The sequence below is a fragment of the Mus caroli genome, unplaced genomic scaffold (genome assembly GCF_978045245.1).
Source record: "Mus caroli unplaced genomic scaffold, Mus_caroli_1 scaffold_7, whole genome shotgun sequence".
NCBI classification, from domain to species: Eukaryota; Metazoa; Chordata; class Mammalia; order Rodentia; family Muridae; genus Mus; species Mus caroli.
Genome location: NW_028227262.1, coordinates 132,099,772 through 132,118,853, shown reverse-complemented (window position 1 = coordinate 132,118,853; position 19,082 = coordinate 132,099,772). Strand labels below are relative to the sequence as shown.

General features: G+C 41.0%; 1 protein-coding gene across 4 annotated transcripts in view; it reads left to right on the top strand.

Annotated features, from left to right (window-relative positions):
• Nucleotides 1-19,082, top strand: part of Met (MET proto-oncogene, receptor tyrosine kinase) — a 115,122-nt gene that overhangs the window by 23,467 nt on the left and 72,573 nt on the right. For all 4 annotated transcript variants that reach the window (XM_085840810.1, XM_021164365.3, XM_029478169.2 and 1 more), the window contains exons 2-3: nucleotides 275-323; nucleotides 3,699-4,909. In XM_085840810.1, the coding sequence (XP_085696936.1) occupies nucleotides 3,713-4,909 (1,197 nt within the window). In that variant the 5' untranslated portion in view covers nucleotides 275-323; nucleotides 3,699-3,712. The remainder of the gene's footprint in view (nucleotides 1-274; nucleotides 324-3,698; nucleotides 4,910-19,082) is intronic.

Below are 19,082 nucleotides of genomic sequence, written 5' to 3'. Positions count from 1 at the left end.
TTTTTATACTTAAAAACAATCCCATGAGAATATTGAGCTGTGGGCGCAGAGGTGACTGAATGACCTTAAGTCACATAGCTAGACAGGGAAGGGCTGGGATTGGAGCTCTGATGGAGAACCTTCTGCTCCGGCAGCGATCCCTCTCGGTGTTAATGAAGCATCTGGGTATGGGCGACTGTCTGTTAGGCAGGGATTGAGTCTTGGTTCGCACTGGGTGACTTCTGTCAAGCATCCTCATCCAGAAGATGAAACTAATCAACTCCCTTCTTCACAGGATGGCTGTGGAGAGAAAGCTGACGGTTTAGCAGAACACTTGGCATGTGGTAAGCACACAGTGCACATTTTTTGTTGTTTTTTTTTACTATTATATGGCTTATACCTCTTCCAGTAATTTAGCTTATTGAAGCTTTCCTTTGCTCTCTGGTATAACTGTGGCTTTCTGGCTTCGTTACACATCCCCTCAAATCCTATATCCTCACTCAGATACCTCCACATGGACCCCAAAGACCACCGTGTCCTCAACTGTCTATGCTAGGTTTCTTCTCTTTCATGCATGTGAAGTGGTAGCCACGGCAGGTCGATTGTATCTTATCTTAAAGGTAAGACATCTTAGCTTAATGCTGTTCTTTTTAATTTCTTGCTGATCACAGTTTGCATGCTCTTCTTTGGTTATTTTTGAACTTCTTCCTCCAGCTGAAATCCCTAGCCCCTCCTTTATACCCATTACTTGAAACACATGTTCATGTACTCTGACTTACTTGTAGAACATGGAGTTACTATGTTCTGAATCCTCACTGCTCCTGTATTGTCCTGTGACCTCTCATCTCTGACTCTACATGGACCTCTATATGAACCTTGTGACCAGTCTTATGTTCCTGGAATCTTGGAAATACTTGTTTGGAGTATTGCATCATCAGCCTTATCTCTCACTTGTGCCTGTCAACCCACCTCTACTACTTGCCACCATCCTGCCCCTGCTACGTGCCTCCCACTGGTCTCTGCTCTGCACAAAGCCACTGTGCTGTATCTGTGAGGACACCTCAGTCACTGTCCTCCTTGAGGAATGAATTCTAACCTCATTTACAGTCTGGTGTCCTCCCAACTCACACAGCTGATAACTCGTTTGCCTCTACCAATGGACTATGAGCTTTCCAGAGCAAGGCACTGTGTTTTTGTTGGTACTGAAGCAGTGTTAGTAAAAGAAGGGAAAGGCTTGCACATAAGCATATATCTTTCGTACAATTTAAGAGTGAAATCCAAACAACTGCTGTTGCCTTCTGCTTGTTCTTCCTCAAAACACACATTCCGTGCACCTTTGCAGTCGTTTTGAAAGCTGCTATTAAATGTGTTGAAACTACTCTTTGAAGGTCAACAGAGAGTTCTTTCCTGTATGAGCTAGGTGCCTCTTGAGACCCTTACCTGGCTTCTGTAACCTGAAACAATCTCTTGATGTCTCAATGACCTGAGCTTTCTTGACTCTTCCTTTAGTTCTTTTACTGTAGGTAGTCGCCCAGATTTAACTCGCTGACCATCTCCTTATTCACCTTGTTCCACCATGCCAAGCATGCCAACCTAGGTTTTAGTTATCGGCTTTTTGCAGTTTATTTTACACACAGTCTTGAATTTTGCATCCCTTCCTAATTCCACTTGCTACCGGATCACTCAAAGCAGATGTGTCTCACCTGGACCAATCATATCCCTCATCCATAATGGCAGCTCCCCTCAGAAGGCTTTCATTATTCACCTCGGTTCCTTAGTATAGGTGTTCCATCTGCTCAGAAAATTCATTCCCCATGAATTCCAAGCACCTGATTCCTGATAAATAGCGTGAACCCTCCTAACCATTCCTATGGTAGACCTTTTCTTGGTTCCCATTACATAATAAAACTTGGCATGCTTAAAATCTGTATCTTTTAGTCACCTTCCTATTGCTGCCTGCCATGCTGCTGTAACTCAGTCTACTTCTGCCCGAATGACTCCCCATCATCCTTACCTTCCTTTTATTCTGTCTAGCCAGATGTCAAATGCTACACACTGAACTATGTGTCACTGTCTCTTTTTGTTCTTAGGGGCAATATATTGCTTCTGGCCCTCTTTTGCTTCACTCCAGGCCATTATATTTGCTGGTCAACCATTTCTTTAAAGCTCCCAATTTTTAGAAATGCAAGAGAACCGAAGTCAGAAAGTATGGACTAAGGTTCTTGGTTTTGACCCATACTACTTATCTTTATTTACACAGAGATTCGGTATATATTAGTTTAATGCCAGACTATGTTCCAGGCTTCTCTGTACTCAATTATTGGAATACAGTAATGAGTCAGACAGATGTTGTCCTCTCTCTTCTGGACCTCACCACATGATGAATATGTGCCTGTTTCTCATATCATAATCCCATACAGGGACCATCTCTCCGTCTCTTGATGCTTGTAGTTTGGGGTTTGTCCTATATGGAGTGTCTTAATGCCAGGTAGTATTGTCCGTCTATGTGTGTTGCATAGTAGCCATTTTTTTTAGGTTCTGTGAAAGGCAGGAACCATGAGCCATTTTCCATTTTCCATAGTGTAAGCACAGAATTATGCCCATATTAGTTGCTTGGTGACTTTGGTATGGTTTCATACATCCAAGGTTAGTAGTCTTTGCCATCACTGTGGTGCCAAATATGGTTTTAAGCATTATTCAGCTCATCTTAGGTAATTAGCTTTCGTTCTAAAGCCTCTCTTTTGCATAACAATACCCAACCCCTGCCCATAACTATTATCAGTAGAATTCACGTTTTTAACCTGTGCCCCTTATATTTTTTAAAAAGGAAGAACAAACCAGTTATGGTTCCTGGGAGAAAAACTGGTCCAATTGCATACCACAGAATACTGAAATAATGTTCTTTTTACTAAAGAGCTTTTTGGCTTGATAATTAACAATATGTTGTTTTTTCCTGGGAAATAGTTCTAAAACTTCAGTTCCGAAGATTAAATTTTACTTTCACGCATTTCTGCCTGCTGTTTGTTTTGAAGTCCTGGTGATCTTGCATTAAGCATTTGTCTGTATAAAACAATAGGTTAACTATAGCCAAATTATTACCATACCTTTTCCCTGCACACACACACACACACACACACACACACACAAATCCTATAAACAGCATGTGATTGCTTGCTTCTAGGATTTATGATTGTTTTCTTCCAAAAGGAAGCTAAATTTAGCCTAGTGATTCTACATGCTCCCAAGGAAACAATGCCTGCTGTGATTTCTAGAATAAATGAATCTGAGCCACAGTTCCTTTACTTGACTAAACAAGAAAGTTTAAGCATCAACCTAGTCATTAGCCACAGATAGAAAACCACATTAAGCAAGCAGCAAGGGGTTAAGACAGAATGTGCTATGTTTCTTATTGAGCTGCTGAATGCCTCTCAGTTGCTGTGTGGCCTCAACACAGAACATTGTTTGCATCACAGAATGGTCCTTGAACATGACTCGTTTGTGGCTTGACTTCTAAAATTAAACTATGTGGAGTCATGTCCAGCCCTACAATACATCTATATTTGAAGCTAGCTATCAGTTTTTTCTTTCTCATTCTATGTAAATAAAATTCCAGTTAGGAAATGTTATTTCTGATAGCAAAGCTGGAGGAGTCATGCTTCCATTTTTCTCTTTGTTTCTAATGACGACTAAAGGGCTCTTGCCTGAATGTGTCTTGGCAGATCAACTCCTCACAATGAAGGCTCCCACCGTGCTGGCACCTGGCATTCTGGTGCTGCTGTTGACCTTGGTGCAGAGGAGCCATGGGGAGTGCAAGGAGGCCCTAGTGAAGTCTGAGATGAACGTGAACATGAAGTATCAGCTCCCCAACTTCACGGCAGAAACCCCCATCCAGAATGTCGTCCTACACGGCCATCATATTTATCTCGGAGCCACAAACTACATTTATGTTTTAAATGACAAAGACCTTCAGAAGGTATCTGAATTCAAGACCGGGCCCGTGTTGGAACACCCAGATTGTTTACCTTGTCAGGACTGCAGCAGCAAAGCCAATTCATCAGGAGGGGTTTGGAAAGACAACATCAACATGGCTCTGCTTGTTGACACATACTATGATGATCAACTCATTAGCTGTGGCAGTGTCAACAGAGGGACCTGCCGGCGGCATGTCCTTCCTCCTGACAATTCTGCTGACATACAGTCCGAGGTTCACTGCATGTTCTCCCCAGAAGAAGAGTCAGGGCAGTGTCCTGACTGTGTAGTGAGTGCCCTTGGAGCCAAAGTCCTCCTATCAGAAAAGGACCGCTTCATCAATTTCTTTGTGGGGAATACGATCAATTCCTCCTATCCTCCTGGTTATTCACTGCATTCAATATCGGTGAGACGGCTGAAGGAAACCCAAGATGGTTTTAAGTTTTTGACCGACCAGTCCTATATTGATGTCTTACCAGAATTCCAAGATTCCTATCCCATAAAGTACATACATGCCTTCGAAAGCAACCATTTTATTTACTTTCTGACTGTCCAAAAGGAAACTCTAGATGCTCAGAGTTTTCATACAAGAATAATCAGGTTCTGTTCCGTAGACTCTGGATTGCACTCCTACATGGAAATGCCCCTGGAATGCATTCTGACAGAAAAAAGAAGAAAGAGATCCACAAGGGAAGAAGTGTTTAACATCCTCCAAGCTGCTTATGTCAGTAAACCAGGGGCCAATCTTGCTAAGCAAATAGGAGCTAGCCCTTCTGATGACATTCTCTACGGGGTGTTTGCACAAAGCAAGCCAGATTCTGCTGAACCTGTGAATCGATCAGCAGTCTGTGCATTCCCCATCAAATATGTCAATGACTTCTTCAACAAGATTGTCAACAAAAACAATGTGAGATGTCTCCAGCATTTTTACGGACCCAACCATGAGCACTGTTTCAATAGGGTAAGTCATATAGGCTTCTCACTTAAAAGTTGGTATGAAGCAGAATAAACGTCTGTCTTAAAAAAAAAGACACGGAAGTTATTCTGTGATTGATGAATATTTGTAAATATTCAAAGTATTTACAAATTCTTTGTAAGAAAATTAAGAAATTAATCTTGATTAATGATTAAGATAATATCTTATGAAATTAATATGGGGCTGAAGAGGTAGCTCAGTCAGTGAAATGTTTATTATGTAAGCATGGGGGAGTTGAGTTGTGTTACAGGAAACCATATGAAAAAAAAATAGGTGTGGCAGTCTATGCTTATAATCCCAACACTAATATGAGAAAAATGTCTTGGGCTCACTGGTCAGCCAATGGAGCCTAATTGGCACTTTCCAGGCCAATGAGAAAGACCTTGTCTCAAATGAATAAATAAAAACAAACAGGTCCCTAGGGGGTGATAACCAAGTCTCACATCTGGCCTCCACGTACCCACACACAAAAAAAGTAAGCCCACGTACACACGCACACACAGAGAGAGAGAGAGAGAGAGAGAGAGAGAGAGACACAGACACAGACACAGACACAGACACAGACACAGTCACAGACACAGACACAGACACAGACACAGACACAGACACAGACACAGACACAGACACAGACACAGACAGACAGACACAGACACACACACAGACACAGACACAGACACAGACACAGACACAGACACAGACACAGACACAGACACAGACACAGACACAGACACAGTCACAGACACAGACACAGACACAGACACAGACACAGACACAGACACAGACACAGACACAGACAGACAGACAGATTAATAAAACTAAAAGAAAATATTACTTTAAGGCTTAGATTTGGATTCCCACCCAACAATTTCTGTTTTAGATTGATGATCATTCAAAATGGTATTTTCACAGGAAAGCATAGGAAAATTATTGGTGGTTTTATTTAAATAAAGTAGAATTTGGAATCCATAAGTATAGAATTATTTTTCTGCTAGCCCTTTGATCGCTTTGTGACAGAGAAAGAGTACCAACCTAAAGGGGGTGTCCATTTCTGTCTTGGGAGTTGTTGTGTTGGGCCTAGATTTACACATAGAGCATGGCTGTGCCTCCTAACAGGAGACCCTCGGGGACCATAGCTGAACAAATAGTGTCACTTTGAGTCCTAAAAACACTTGGGCTTTGGAAACATGTGTCTTGCCCAAGTAGTTTTCAGTCTAAGAAACAAAGGTTGTAAGTGCAACCGGGGAGAGCAGTCTCTTTGTACTTAGGAGGAGAACCTATGACATTCTGCTGAGAGGGACGTGGGGCTCATGAACACGTGCTGGCTCTCGATGAGCCTGGGGTACTTTCTTAGATGGAAAATTATTTCTCTGTTTTATTGAGTTCAGGAAATACAACCTTTGGTGAAACCCAGACAAAGCTTCCCTCCTTTCCCCTCTGACGAAGTCTTATAGTACACAAAACACGGACACACCAGTCCCAACGAAGATGTACTGCCCACACACATGTTTAATATACATTGTAAGCTCTCTAAGGTACAATGGAATTCTTCATCAGGCTGATCTTTTTTCAATAGAAACTATAACAAAAGAATGGAAGAACACTGAAGGCCTTTCAGAAACCTGGCATTCAGAAATGCAAGTGCGATACTCGTAGCATCTTTAACAAAAATGCTTTGCCCATAGCCTGTAAGCTAGTTGACCAACACAAGTTTAAAGAGCCTACTAGGAGTTCTCCATGGCTTCCAGGGCTCAGCCCTTGATGCTTGGATTTTGTACTGTTAAATGTTAAAATGAGTCTTGATTTTGCAGGGCGGACCGGTATCTTATCTCACTGTTTTATTTTGTACATTTCAGCCTCCCACTTGCAAGCATCCTTACTCAATTTAGAAAGTCTCAAAACCCTCTGAACTTTATCTTACCCGCTTTGCCATTTTGTAGTGTTCCAGGGGGAACAAAGAGGCAAGATTATCCAATAAAATGCAGGCTAGTTTTATCACGAAGGAAAAATGCCCCAAACGCCATACCTGAAACCATTATCACTCCCATCTCAAAAAATTCTTGTGGGAAACAAGATGTAACTTGCCAACAGTCTTTGTGCAAGGGAAGCCAAGTTTTGCGCTGGCCAAATTCCATAATATGAAAATACCTGTAGACCTCCTCTTCTTATTTGCCTGTTAACCTTCTCCATTTACTAATGGCTGAAGTTTTGCTGAAACTGAGACTACACACATTTCTTTTCACAAACCTGGCCCACGGAAAGAGTTCCAGTAATCAGCGTATAGTCCTAGCTTTGTCCTAAACGGCAGCAAAACCAAAATGCTTTACAGGACTGAGCCAGGAAGGAATAAGAGGATCATCTAAGCAATATGATGACTCCGGTTTTGCTTGGCCGATTAACTTGGCCAGATATCAGATGACCTTCTAATAATATCTTGGAGTATAGTCTTTATTTTTAGCATGAAGTTTCATGACTAGAAACACATCAGGCAGTTTTGCTATTAATATCTCTAATATATGTATGGGCAGACTTACGTGTGTTCTTTGGACAAGTTGAAGGATGCTGTGGTGGTACCTACCTATTAGGCTCCTGCCCAGTCCTCAGTGTATGTGAGAAGATCTATCAGAGGGACTCTTTGCCCTTCTGTCTCCTTGTCATACGGAAAATGTATTTCTACTGCAGGATCAAGCACAAGGATGCCAGGAAAGACCATCTATTCAGGGATCCAGCCGATGTTTCAGGAGCAACTTACTTATTGATAGTCAAGTTATGCTGCTTTCTCTCCCCTTACACTTCATGACTGTATCTAGGCACAGTATTTTGGGGCATCTTCTCAGAGCTGCAACAGGAAAGACCCCTTTGAGTCATCTGATAATTCTGAGAGCACATTACTCTTTACCTGTGTCTTAATTGTGCTTAAAAGCTTGTTTCTACGTATAATGCATATGTAGAGAGTTTATCCCAAGCCACAAGTACGCATCCATGGAATACCCGTGCTGTTGGTCATAACCTTCTGTAAGAATGTGGTCTTGATTTTCACAATGCACACATTTTTTTTCTGTTGAATTTGAATGTAACTCTTAAAGGGCATATTTACAGTGATATCTAACTTTGAATTCTATCCATTTGCATATCCACAATAATTTAAAATTCATTTTAAATATCTTTTCTGACCTTTTTTTAACCTATTCATAGGTGAAACTTTATAAGCATCTTAAGTTATTATCAGTTCATGTTATTCTAGGCTAGTGCATATTCCATTAGGAACATGTTAATGTGCAAAATAAAATCATTGAGAAAATGTCCCTCTAATATGGAAACTTGATAATAATTCAATTTTAGAGGGAAAAAACCCTCTTCCTTCTATATGAAGATAAACACGATTATAAATTTACTCATTTAATTCTAATTTCTAGAATCTCCACCAATCATTCATAAGAAATTAGTTAAATTGAAAGTCCAGAAAGAAAAATTTAAGAACACATTAAGATAGTTTCTGCAAATTCAAATCAATGTTCTTTCAAATCTTTTACTTATTTACATCCTAAATGCTCCCCCATCTCAGTTCCCCCCTCCCAGAGTTCTTCACCTCATCCCTCCTCCCCTTCGCCTCTGAGAGGGTGCTCTAACAACCCCCCTGCCCCCAGCATCATGAATAGGAGAAATTTTAAAATCTCACAATCAGCAGCAATCGTATTCTGGAAGTATACTATGTATTTTCTTTGGAGACCTGAAGTACCACATTTTAGAAATGATTTTTGTGTGTGTGTGTGTGTGGATGTTGAGATAGGGAAGATGTTTTCTGTAAAGTACCGATAATTCATTACACTGTTTTCCTTAGAGCACCATTACCAACGTTTTGCTCTATTATATAAACATCTGAAAAGGTAAGCTTGCAGTGAATGTCTCCCCAACAACTTGGTCTTCCTTTTTTGTTTGTTTGTTTAGTTGTTTTCATACATACAGCATATTTTGATTATATTCCTTCCCTTCGCCCAACTCCCCCCAACCTCCCTACCCACCCAACTTTGTCTCTGCCCCCACCTCTCTCTTCCTCAAGAAAAAAGGAAAGGAAAGAAAGAAAAACAGAAAGACAAAACATATTAGAACCGAGGGGTGGGAGAAATCACACCAAAAAAACATGAAGTCTGCTTTGCATTGGCCAGCTTTGCCTGGGCATGAGGGCTTGTCCTGGCGTGTGTTTGATAGACTCGGTGGCATCCTGGTAATCTTAATGATGATTAGTGCATCAATTGAGGGCACCAATGGCATTTGGTACCAGCCACTCGTGTGTGAAAGGCCTGGTTTGCAGCACACTTGCTCTATGACCTCTGATTGCAGCTTAACTCCTCGCAGTTCGGGTTTCATCTGCAACATGCAGGTACCGCAACCTAGTTCACAGGCTTGCACATGGCACAATAAGATGACTATAAAACCCAGAAATCAGTAGAGCCTAATGAGAGGAACATGAAGCCCGAGTATGGGGTCAGTCCTGCACCCCATTGTGTTCTACCTGGTACCCTGAAAACATAATTTACATTCTCCAGACGGTCTGGTCTCACGCTGAAGCTATCATGTGGACAAGTACAATACCCAAAACAGTCCTGACTCGGTCCTATGCTCATATTAAATGACAGCTATTGCTATGAGGATGCTTGTCTAAAGAGAGGTGGACTCTAATGACCTGTTTATTTCTTTAAAAAGGGCATATTGTGGTTCCATCCCTCATGGGAAACTTTCACTTCCCTCCCTATATATTATGAGTGACCAAACTCTATCCAAGCTTAATTAGTTCATGCTTAAGTTTGCTGACTCTGAGCGGGACAACAACTGAATCAAATTGCATTACACTCAAGACAGAAGTCTGCTTTTTTTCTCTAACTTAAAATTTAAACTAGCTATGACAAAGCAAGATACCCTGCTGCTGTAGTTAAAGTGAAACTTTGTGTTAAGAATTACACAATACAGGGCCAGAAAAAAAGTCAACCTCCTAGGTTGTTTTTATTGCGCTTCCTTGTTTCTCAAATACCACTTGCACTCCAATTCAAAGAGTAGCCAACTGCTTCCCAAAATAAAGGAAACTAAAGGTAGTAATTTTCCATCTCCGTCCTGGAGTGCCAAAGTTAAAGGGTCACCACTCAGAGCAGTCACAGAGAGAAAGGAAAGCAATTAGAACAATTTTCAATAAGAGCAGAAATCAAAACAAGATGCAAACAAGGAATATCAGGCAGAGGCCCGAGAAACAAGCCTTCGGTGATGTTTCTTATCACTACCATAAAGATGATGGATGGATAAAATTGAGTTACATTTAAGTTGTAACGAAAGAAAATAATTGCAGCGTTCCATCAGGAAACCACAAGGTCCATTATTGATCTGTCCTCTTCAGGGCATGTCTTGTAATATTCAATAAAATAAACAGAGATTTATAACTCTCTATAGGCCGTGTATCTATAATCTCCCACACTATTCAAACTATGGATGTAGAGTGGGCATTAGAAATATAATCCATGTCATTTGATTGGTCTGGCATGGCTTATTTAGACTGCACTGCTCTCAAGGGAATGCATTTTGTATTAGGAGTGATAAATGTAAAGTCAGATTATAAAGTTGTTTCTTACTTCCTGTGTTCAGGAATGAGGGAACATTACCCTATATGTACACTGTTACTGGGGAGTGATGTTAGACAGTTCTCCAAACTTAAACATTAAATATCTTGGCTGTACAGCAAATGTAATTGCTACCATAACAAAATCTTGTAAGAGAGAAAATCTTTGAGGTACAAGGATTGGATATACTTTATGTTTTTAAAAATCTAAGTAAAACTCTATTTCCTCTTGCTTCCTTTCCATAGCCGTTGGCTCTATTCTCTCCCAGACTCAGCACATTGCTGCCTCCTGTCTTGTTTGAACTCTCTGTGCATACAAAACGGCATAGTGCAATTTTTTATTTTAGAGAAACTTACAATCAATTTCTTTCCAGAATTTCAAAACACCCTCTGAGTTCATTGGCAACTCCCTGGGTGGCATGAGGGTGTGAGGGTGGGGGTGTCTTTAAAAAGTAACAAATGAGAGATTAGTGCCTTTTGCCTTTCTCCCCATCTTCCTACTAACCTCCCTTAAGTCATCACATGTCTGTTCTTGACCCCCTCCCCAGAAAAGACTTTAAGATTCCATAGCATGATGCTTTCATCAACCAAATGCCAAAGGATAAAGTCAAAGTTGGAACTCAGGCAAGACATAAGGCAGCCTTTACCTGGGCGGCACTGACTCAGGATGTGAGTAACAGTATCTCCCGTGTGGGGGGTACTTGAGGTTACCCATGCCCCTTGCGTTTGAAGAGTGTTTCCTGTCCTCTCTGTCTTCTAAAGCACGGCATGACTGTGTTAAGTTGCTGATCCCTAGATGGTGATTCATTTGGGGAAACTGCTGTGTCAGACAATAAGTCCACAGGAAAAGAAATCAATCCTAAAGTTGACTTTTGAAAAAAGGCAAAATTCTGAAGCCAAAGCCCCGAGATCTGAAGTTTGCATTCCCACGATGATCCACGGTTGGAGATTACTGGAAGCATGCAGAGCCCCACATGTTGATAAGGATAATAACCTACTTGAGTAATAGCATATTTTTTTAAGCTTACTATAATATAACACCTCAAGTCTTGGGTGTCTCATTCCTCCTCCAGACTTCTGTCTTATCAATGGCCATCCCTCCCTCTGTTCTTATCTCGTCTCTCAAACAAGAAAAGCAAGGAATTTAGAGAAGACTCAGGAATTTCTCCTGTTGCTTATTCTTGGTTTGGCACAAATACAAGTACAGTGTGTTTAAAATGAGCAAGCGCCCAGGTACTGCTATAAAGTCACACCTCCAGCATCCATGGAGGGCTGGAAAGTACCAGGGAAATGAAACCAAAGGCTTGTCTACTCTTGAAGTCAACTCAACTCCCTTGACTTTCTTTTTTTTTTCATTTCTTTTTCTTTCTTCTTTTTAAAATCATGGATGTAGTAAGTGACTCTAAGGTCCTGGATATGTTCCAGTCTGCTCATTATATATTTTTCAAACTAATATGTTCCAGAAGAGTTCATTTGCATGTGAATCACTGGCTAAGCAATATTGACTAAAAGCTAGGCTTTACCTTAGGAAAGCAATTTGTGGGAGCTAGGTTAATGTGGGAGCCGATGGACTGTGTGTGCGCACACACTTCAGGAAGATTTTACAGTCTTTCGGAGGGAAAGGAAAATGTCTAGTGCATGCCATCATAGAATAAAAGTTTCTTTTAACCATCCTCCACATTCATACATGGCCACAGATGGTTTCTAAATGACATTATTCTAAAACGAAAAGATGCATTGTTATTTCCGACTAATGTTTGACTTCCCTCATCTTATTTGGGCATATCGTCGAAGGGATCATCAATCAGAGAACATTAAATGGCAGGTGACACTTCAGATTATGCTCTAGGTCAAAGGGGTGAGTTAAGGTCAGTTTGAGTTTGGAAGGCACTGTTTTGTGGAGATGACTTTATGAAAATCCAGGGAGTTTTTTTTATGTGTTATCATCACAGAATACATAGGTGGTTCATGGTGGCCTGGTTGTAGGTCAACATGCCAGGAACATGTAAATGTGAATGCTAAATTTCCTATTGAGAGTTTACATTGGAAATATCTGTTTATCACTTAGCATCTCTCAAGGAGCTTACCAACACCAAACGTAAAGAGCCACTTAGGATTTGGGGACAAAGCAGGATTGAACTGGCTCACCGGCTCTGAGGGAATCAATAGTGCTTAGAGCTAATGCACTAAACAGGTTACAAGCACTAATGCAGTGGCAGTCAATAGCAAAAGTGAGTGCCTCTAAGAATTACCTTGACAATGAAATGTGCAATATTTTCCATTTATTTTCAGCTAATTACATTGCAAGCTTGTTCTCCCATCTTATTAGCTTAAGCGAAGCACCCAGAAGCCTAACAGTTTTATTTAGGACATAAAATGAGCAGATCACCATTTTCAGCAAGAATCCGAGGAAAGGATTTATTATGCAACCACAATCCAATAGGAAGCCCAGTAGTTGCTTCCTGGGTGCTAATTCTATTAGTAGGACCGTGGTGAGCCACCTGTATGTGACACTTTTCTTCATGTGGCAGTGAGTGAGTGGAGATGGCAGTAAATGGCCAAGTCACTCCAGTGGACAAGATGTCCTGATAATTCATGAAATATGATGTGACCTGTGGAAATAAATGAAGGCAATGACTAAATTTTATGATTTGATCTTAAAAGACTACTTGCAATGATAAAGTTAACTTTTCCACAAAGCTTAAAACGGTACAAAATGTGTTCTATCTTTAGTATATTTTGTTTGGGGCAAACATAAGCCAAGCATCTAATGCACTAACAGTCACAACCATCTCATGGCCTTTTGTCTTAAGCATAAGCTGCTGTGTTTCACTTTAACTTTTTTAACTGACTTGGAGCCATTAAAGCACATTATTTTCTACTTAACAAAAAATATCAGAAGGTGTAATGCCCTGGTGGGAGTTTACCTTTTTAAAAATATATTCTGTTCTGCAAAATTGTCGGTGCATTTTAATAGAGCTTGGTGTAAAGTAGGTGATGTGTGCGTGGCTAGAAGCTACAGACCTCATTTCAGCGAGGCTCATTCACTGATTCACAGCCTAGCACACCATCAGCTTCTTCGGAAGTAAGTTGGGTCTCTGCTGGTCTGGATTATTTCTTCCTTGGCTCCCTGCCTCTCTTTGTGTCAACACTCAGTATTTTCGAAGACATTCTTTTTTTCTTCTGCACATGAAAAGGGTTCTCCCATTACTCACGAGTCCTGTGACAAACAATCATGCCACTCAGAGAACACACAAATAAGCCCTTTGGAAGCCCTCAGCATTATGAACATCAATAGAATTTAAGGCAATGTGATGCTGAGGTGGCCCAAATCCCGTCGTCCTTCTGTATCTGCAGAGTGTATCTACCCTTCACAATTACATCCCTTTTTACTGTGTTTCCTGCTCATGAGGATCATGTGGCTGAGAGGCCAAGTGGAAGCCAAGTGCTCCCAGGACTCATGCTCATCTTATGAGCACCTCCTGAATGCCCAAGTGTGGGCCCTCCAACCAGGGCCATCTTTGTGCTACCAATCCTTTCATCTCTGGTGCCCTTACACTAAACTTTTATCTCTCCCGTTAAGTTAATCATCTTCATCTGCTGATATGTGTAATCACACAGATATCTAAGTGAGGGAAGGTCTCAGAAGGAAGGCACTTGCCAGGCTTTGCTACCAAGGCATTATAGATCACAGACAATACATCGTGTCAACTTGTTCTTAGAGGGCTCTAAAACAATCTATGCATTTGAACTTGAAAGAAAGAGCATACAAATCACAGGCGTATACAATCTGAGTAAATTTTACTCAAGTATTTTTATGAACAAATTGTAAACAGTGTTTCCATCATCTGCATAAACTACGAAGATTTGAAGTGCAGGTGTAAAAATAGTCTGCAGGATCCAAAGAAACACTCACATTTTTCTGTGTTTGTCTGCTCACTGTTGTTTGGCCAACAACAAAGTGATGTTTGCCAAGGGAATAGGAGGTATTTAATCTTCAGAGTTTGTTCCTGTGCCTACAAGTCAGGGAGGTCATTGGCTTGCCCCTTCCTGCAGCCTGTAATTACAGGCAGAGGACTATTTATTTTCCAGTAAAGTGACCAACTCTTGAATGTAATAAGACTGTTTATAAGAGCAAGTGGATGTAAGAAATATATACAATTTTGGAAAAGACAATGGGAAAGTGAAACTATTGTCTTCATATTTTCAATAATATGAGATAGTCTGAGTCTCTAGAAATGACCTAAAGTACAGCACTAAAGGTGAACCTCAGGTCACGTTAGATAGTCCCAGACCTTAACATTGTGAATTATTATGGGAAGTTTACAATAGGGTACAATATGTCTGGTAATTCATTAAGTTAGAAAGTAATTAGTGGCTCCACCATCATAGTAAACAAGAAGCAATAATTATATTAGTAAGAATGATTTAGAAATATTTCTACTTTGGAAAAGAGCAGTTACATTGGGTTAGCTGGAGACACTGTGCTGGAAAAATAGCACCATTTCTTGCTCTCCAATATTTTTAAGAATAATTATTATAAAAGCAATGACTCCGGGTAGAGTTGGGTATGTAACATACAACTTCAGTTCCACTATCGTCCCAATGCTAGAACTATCCATAGGCGTTTAAAACCATACTATGTAAGAGGAAGTTTAACGATAGTCGGTGAACCTTATGATCTATGTGGCAAAGCCAAAAGTTCTAAGTTGTTGACATATACAAAGAGAACTTAAACATATGCCAGCCTTAAAGGTGGTGTCACATTGTGGTAAATTGTGACAATTTTTCCACCTACTAAAAACAAAGTTTCCTATTGACAATTGGAACAAAACAAGAGCAATCCATCACATTTTCCTAGGATCTAGGGTAGAGAAGGTGCCAGCCACTGGTGTCATTGTGACCCTAGTGAAAAGACAATAGTCTAACTGAGTGTATCTCAACTCATGAAGAGAAGAGGTGCCAGCCCCTTGGGACGTGAACAGCTGCATTTTCTTAGGTAAATACTGCTTTTGTTTGAAAGCTTTCCCTGCATTGTGGTCCATGGAAGCAGTTACAACTCGCAGAGCCTTATCTAATGCTCTGTGTGTTAGAGGTTCAAGAAATAATTAAGACAGTCGAATTTTCCATTTTGTCTGTAATATATAAAAAATATCTCTCGGAGTGAATGGATGGATAATTACTTCAATAATGAAGATAGTATAGCTTCATTTTACCTTTCCTGCCTTAGCACAGTTTTTATTTTCTACTCTGAGCTACAGGCAAATCACAAAATAAATTGCACTATTGTTTGCTTAAGGCTCTCTTTCCTTCAAACCTTATTCCTGTCTGTCAACCTCAGCCCAGTTCCCCAGTAGCTCAGGAAAACCTCCACTGGGATTAAGCAATCATTTACACAACCTCTCATTCATTAACCCATGTTGACATTCTCCTTCTCTAGCCCAGCCTCGCTTAAGGATTCCTTAAGCACCTTATCCAGCAGCTGGGGTGGGTGCAAACAACGCCTATTTAATCAAGAAATTGAATATTTCCAAGGAATCATTTGGCCTGCCTCAGCCTTCTTCATGACCACAATTGCCTTCTATTTCATCTTCAAAGTAAAATCTGGAGTCTTCCCTAGTAAACGTGTGCTTTTAAAATCCTTCATTTATTTCTACGTAGTCATAAAGCAGAAATAGAAAATATTATTGCTTCTAAAAAATTTTTTAGTGTGCTAAAAATGATGCCAGTAAGAGAAAATGAGAGCATCCTGGGTTTGTCGTCATCTCCACCCAATCTGTTTGTCTCCCGAGTACCAATGATGTGGTAATCGTTCTTGAAAACAGCATGTTTTTATAGCTGCAACTTTAGAAATAGTTTGGGGGGCTCCCCCAATTTCTTCAGAGCACAATCCACACTTATTTGTATGATATTCAAGGAGTGTCTTACTTGGGCCCTGGTTTCCTTCACATGGAGTAGAAAGCCAGTCAAGAACTAACTCTTGGCAGAGGGTAGTAGAAACCCCTGACTTGCAGGGCTGGCCACTTCCTAGCATTTTAGTGTCCCACCATGTCTATGCCAAGCTACCACTGATACAAGTTTTGTCATTGATAAAAAACTAGGGATGAACCTGACCATATGGCCCCGTGAACTGGTACACAGCAGCTCGGGTGTGTCTTTGGGCTCTGCCCTATACCTGGGCTATGAGTGCTGTAGCGGATAGTGTCTGTGAGTCACCCTCCCAGCCCAGCCTTCTAATGCCTGTCCCATGGTCAGCCTTCAATTTCCTTCAACACTCATTTTGTCAAACTCACATTTCTTCTCTATTTTTTTAAATTCTCACCTTAAATATTATCTTTTCCAGAAACTATTCTCTAGATTCCATCCCATTCAGGGTGATGAACTTTGGAAAACATCTAGTGGATAAGGCTCGAGTTACAGTGTCACCATGAGTGATAGTCACAGTGGGAACCTCCCTTGACATTTGCCCTGGAAACCCGCAGGTTTTCACCGCTAGACACTAACCATGGTTTCATGTTTAAAATTATGCATAGATTAACAGAAAGATGAATAAGTGTCTGTATCAGTACCACCATTATGGACACAGGGCTCCTCTTACTCCTCATTGCTTCATAGACATGAAGGGTGTGCTAGGCAGAAAAGCCCTGTCTTGAACTAGACAGACCCAGTTGAAAAGAGAGAACTGGGTTGGTGCTCAGGACACCTTGCCCACTTACACAGTTTTTGATAAGTAGTTCAAGTCTGAAACCAAATGAGAAAACAGGAAATGAGTCTCACTCTATAATGCTAAGATGGAAAAGAAGGATATGAGCTAATGCCCGTTGGCTCCATGACTAGAATATAGTCATGGGCTTCAGGAGCATACTAGGGCATGACTGAACACTTTCATTTCATCCGTCTTTCTCCTCTTCTGACCTTCTGCTAAGACGTCTCTATAGTAATAGGGAGCCTCCTGAGCCTACAAAGAAGGTGGGGCTCCTACTGTATTCAGGGAAAATGGCTTCCTTTTGAAGGGTTAATGTTGGGGTTGATTTGTGCCTTCTGCCTTTCTAATACTTCTATGAAATAAGTGCATTACAATTTGGTTTCTATTAACTAATAGGGAAAGAGAGAGAAACTTCCTCATAGCATCCAAACCTGCCATACCTGGAGCAATTTGATGAATCACTGTCGCTCCTCGCTGACTGAAGCTCAGTGTGAAGGCTGCTAACCAAAACCACATGGGCTCAGCCTGTTTTATATCTGATTCACCTTAGGAAATGATAACGATTCAAAAGTCTTAACATTTCCAATTCTAAAGCTCATATCACTGTAGAATGTTGAGTGTTCTAACCCCAAGAGTGGATATATATTTAGGTATGAATGCAAGCATTTTTACACATGCATATAGAAAGCCATACCCACACATAAAATATATTCTGTTCCAAGAATCTTTCCTCCTGTCGTCCAACCTCTGCCAAGACCTAGCTCTGCATCGGTCTCTGCTGCAAGGTTCTGCAGCTGTTGAAGGCCACTCTGCTCTCATCCTTCTCTAGTCTGATAGCACATGCTGCCAGTGCAGAACTGTAGTTACCTATCCGCTGAGCTCTTTGTCTTACATAATCAGTTATGTGCTTTTATGGGTTGGTCCCTGGTCTCCCTATATGCACAGTGCCTTCAGAAGATGGGCTGAAAAAGAAATGTTGGCACACATGCCAAGTTAAGAGTGTTTTTACATTTTTTAAGAGTTACATATATACAAGAAAAGTGAAATATGTCACATGGGTCCTATGATCTTCAATGTCTAATATATAATTTAATGTATTTATATTTAATATAATGTTTTAATTCTTTGAAAACTTCATAAACACATGCTGTGGGTCCTGGCCTACTCAGCCTCTACTCCCCCTCTCTGGCTTCTCCTTCCCCTTCCAGCTTCATGTCCTTTTTTTATAACCCACTCAGTCCATTCAGTGCTGTTTTATATGCACATGAGTGTGGGTCATTCATGAGGGCGTGAACGCAGTCTCCTTCGAGTCCATCTTCAAAATAAAAGGATTCCACTAAGGGTGGATCCTTGCGAGTCCCTCCCCTCTCCGTGCTGGAATTTGTAACTGGTCTTGAGCAGGTATCCACAGTAAAAGTGCAATACTTTTGTAATAAAATAATGGAAAATATGACCGGAGGGGTGTAGCTTGGTGGAACATGTGCTTAGCATTTTCGGACCTTTGGGTTCAATATTCCACAGTGGGGATGACGGGGGGGGGGGGGGGCAGGATGAAATGATTTATAGAAGTCCTTTACTGAAGGAGAGAAAATCTTCCCTCCCAAATCAGGAGGGAAAGTCATGGGTTTGAGTCAGATCTATCCCAATGTAGCCTGCAGGCAGATGTGGAGATGTACTTGCCCTGAGGAGTACAAGGCAGATGGCTGTGTAGAGTTAGGTCATCAGCAGTAGGCAAGGGAAAGTCTAACACATTGTCCCCAGGTGACTCACCAGTGTTGAGCCAGCAGCAGGCTAAGCACCGGAGGCTGGTTTGTGCTGCCTTGACAGCTAGCCTGGATGAAAGCATGTGG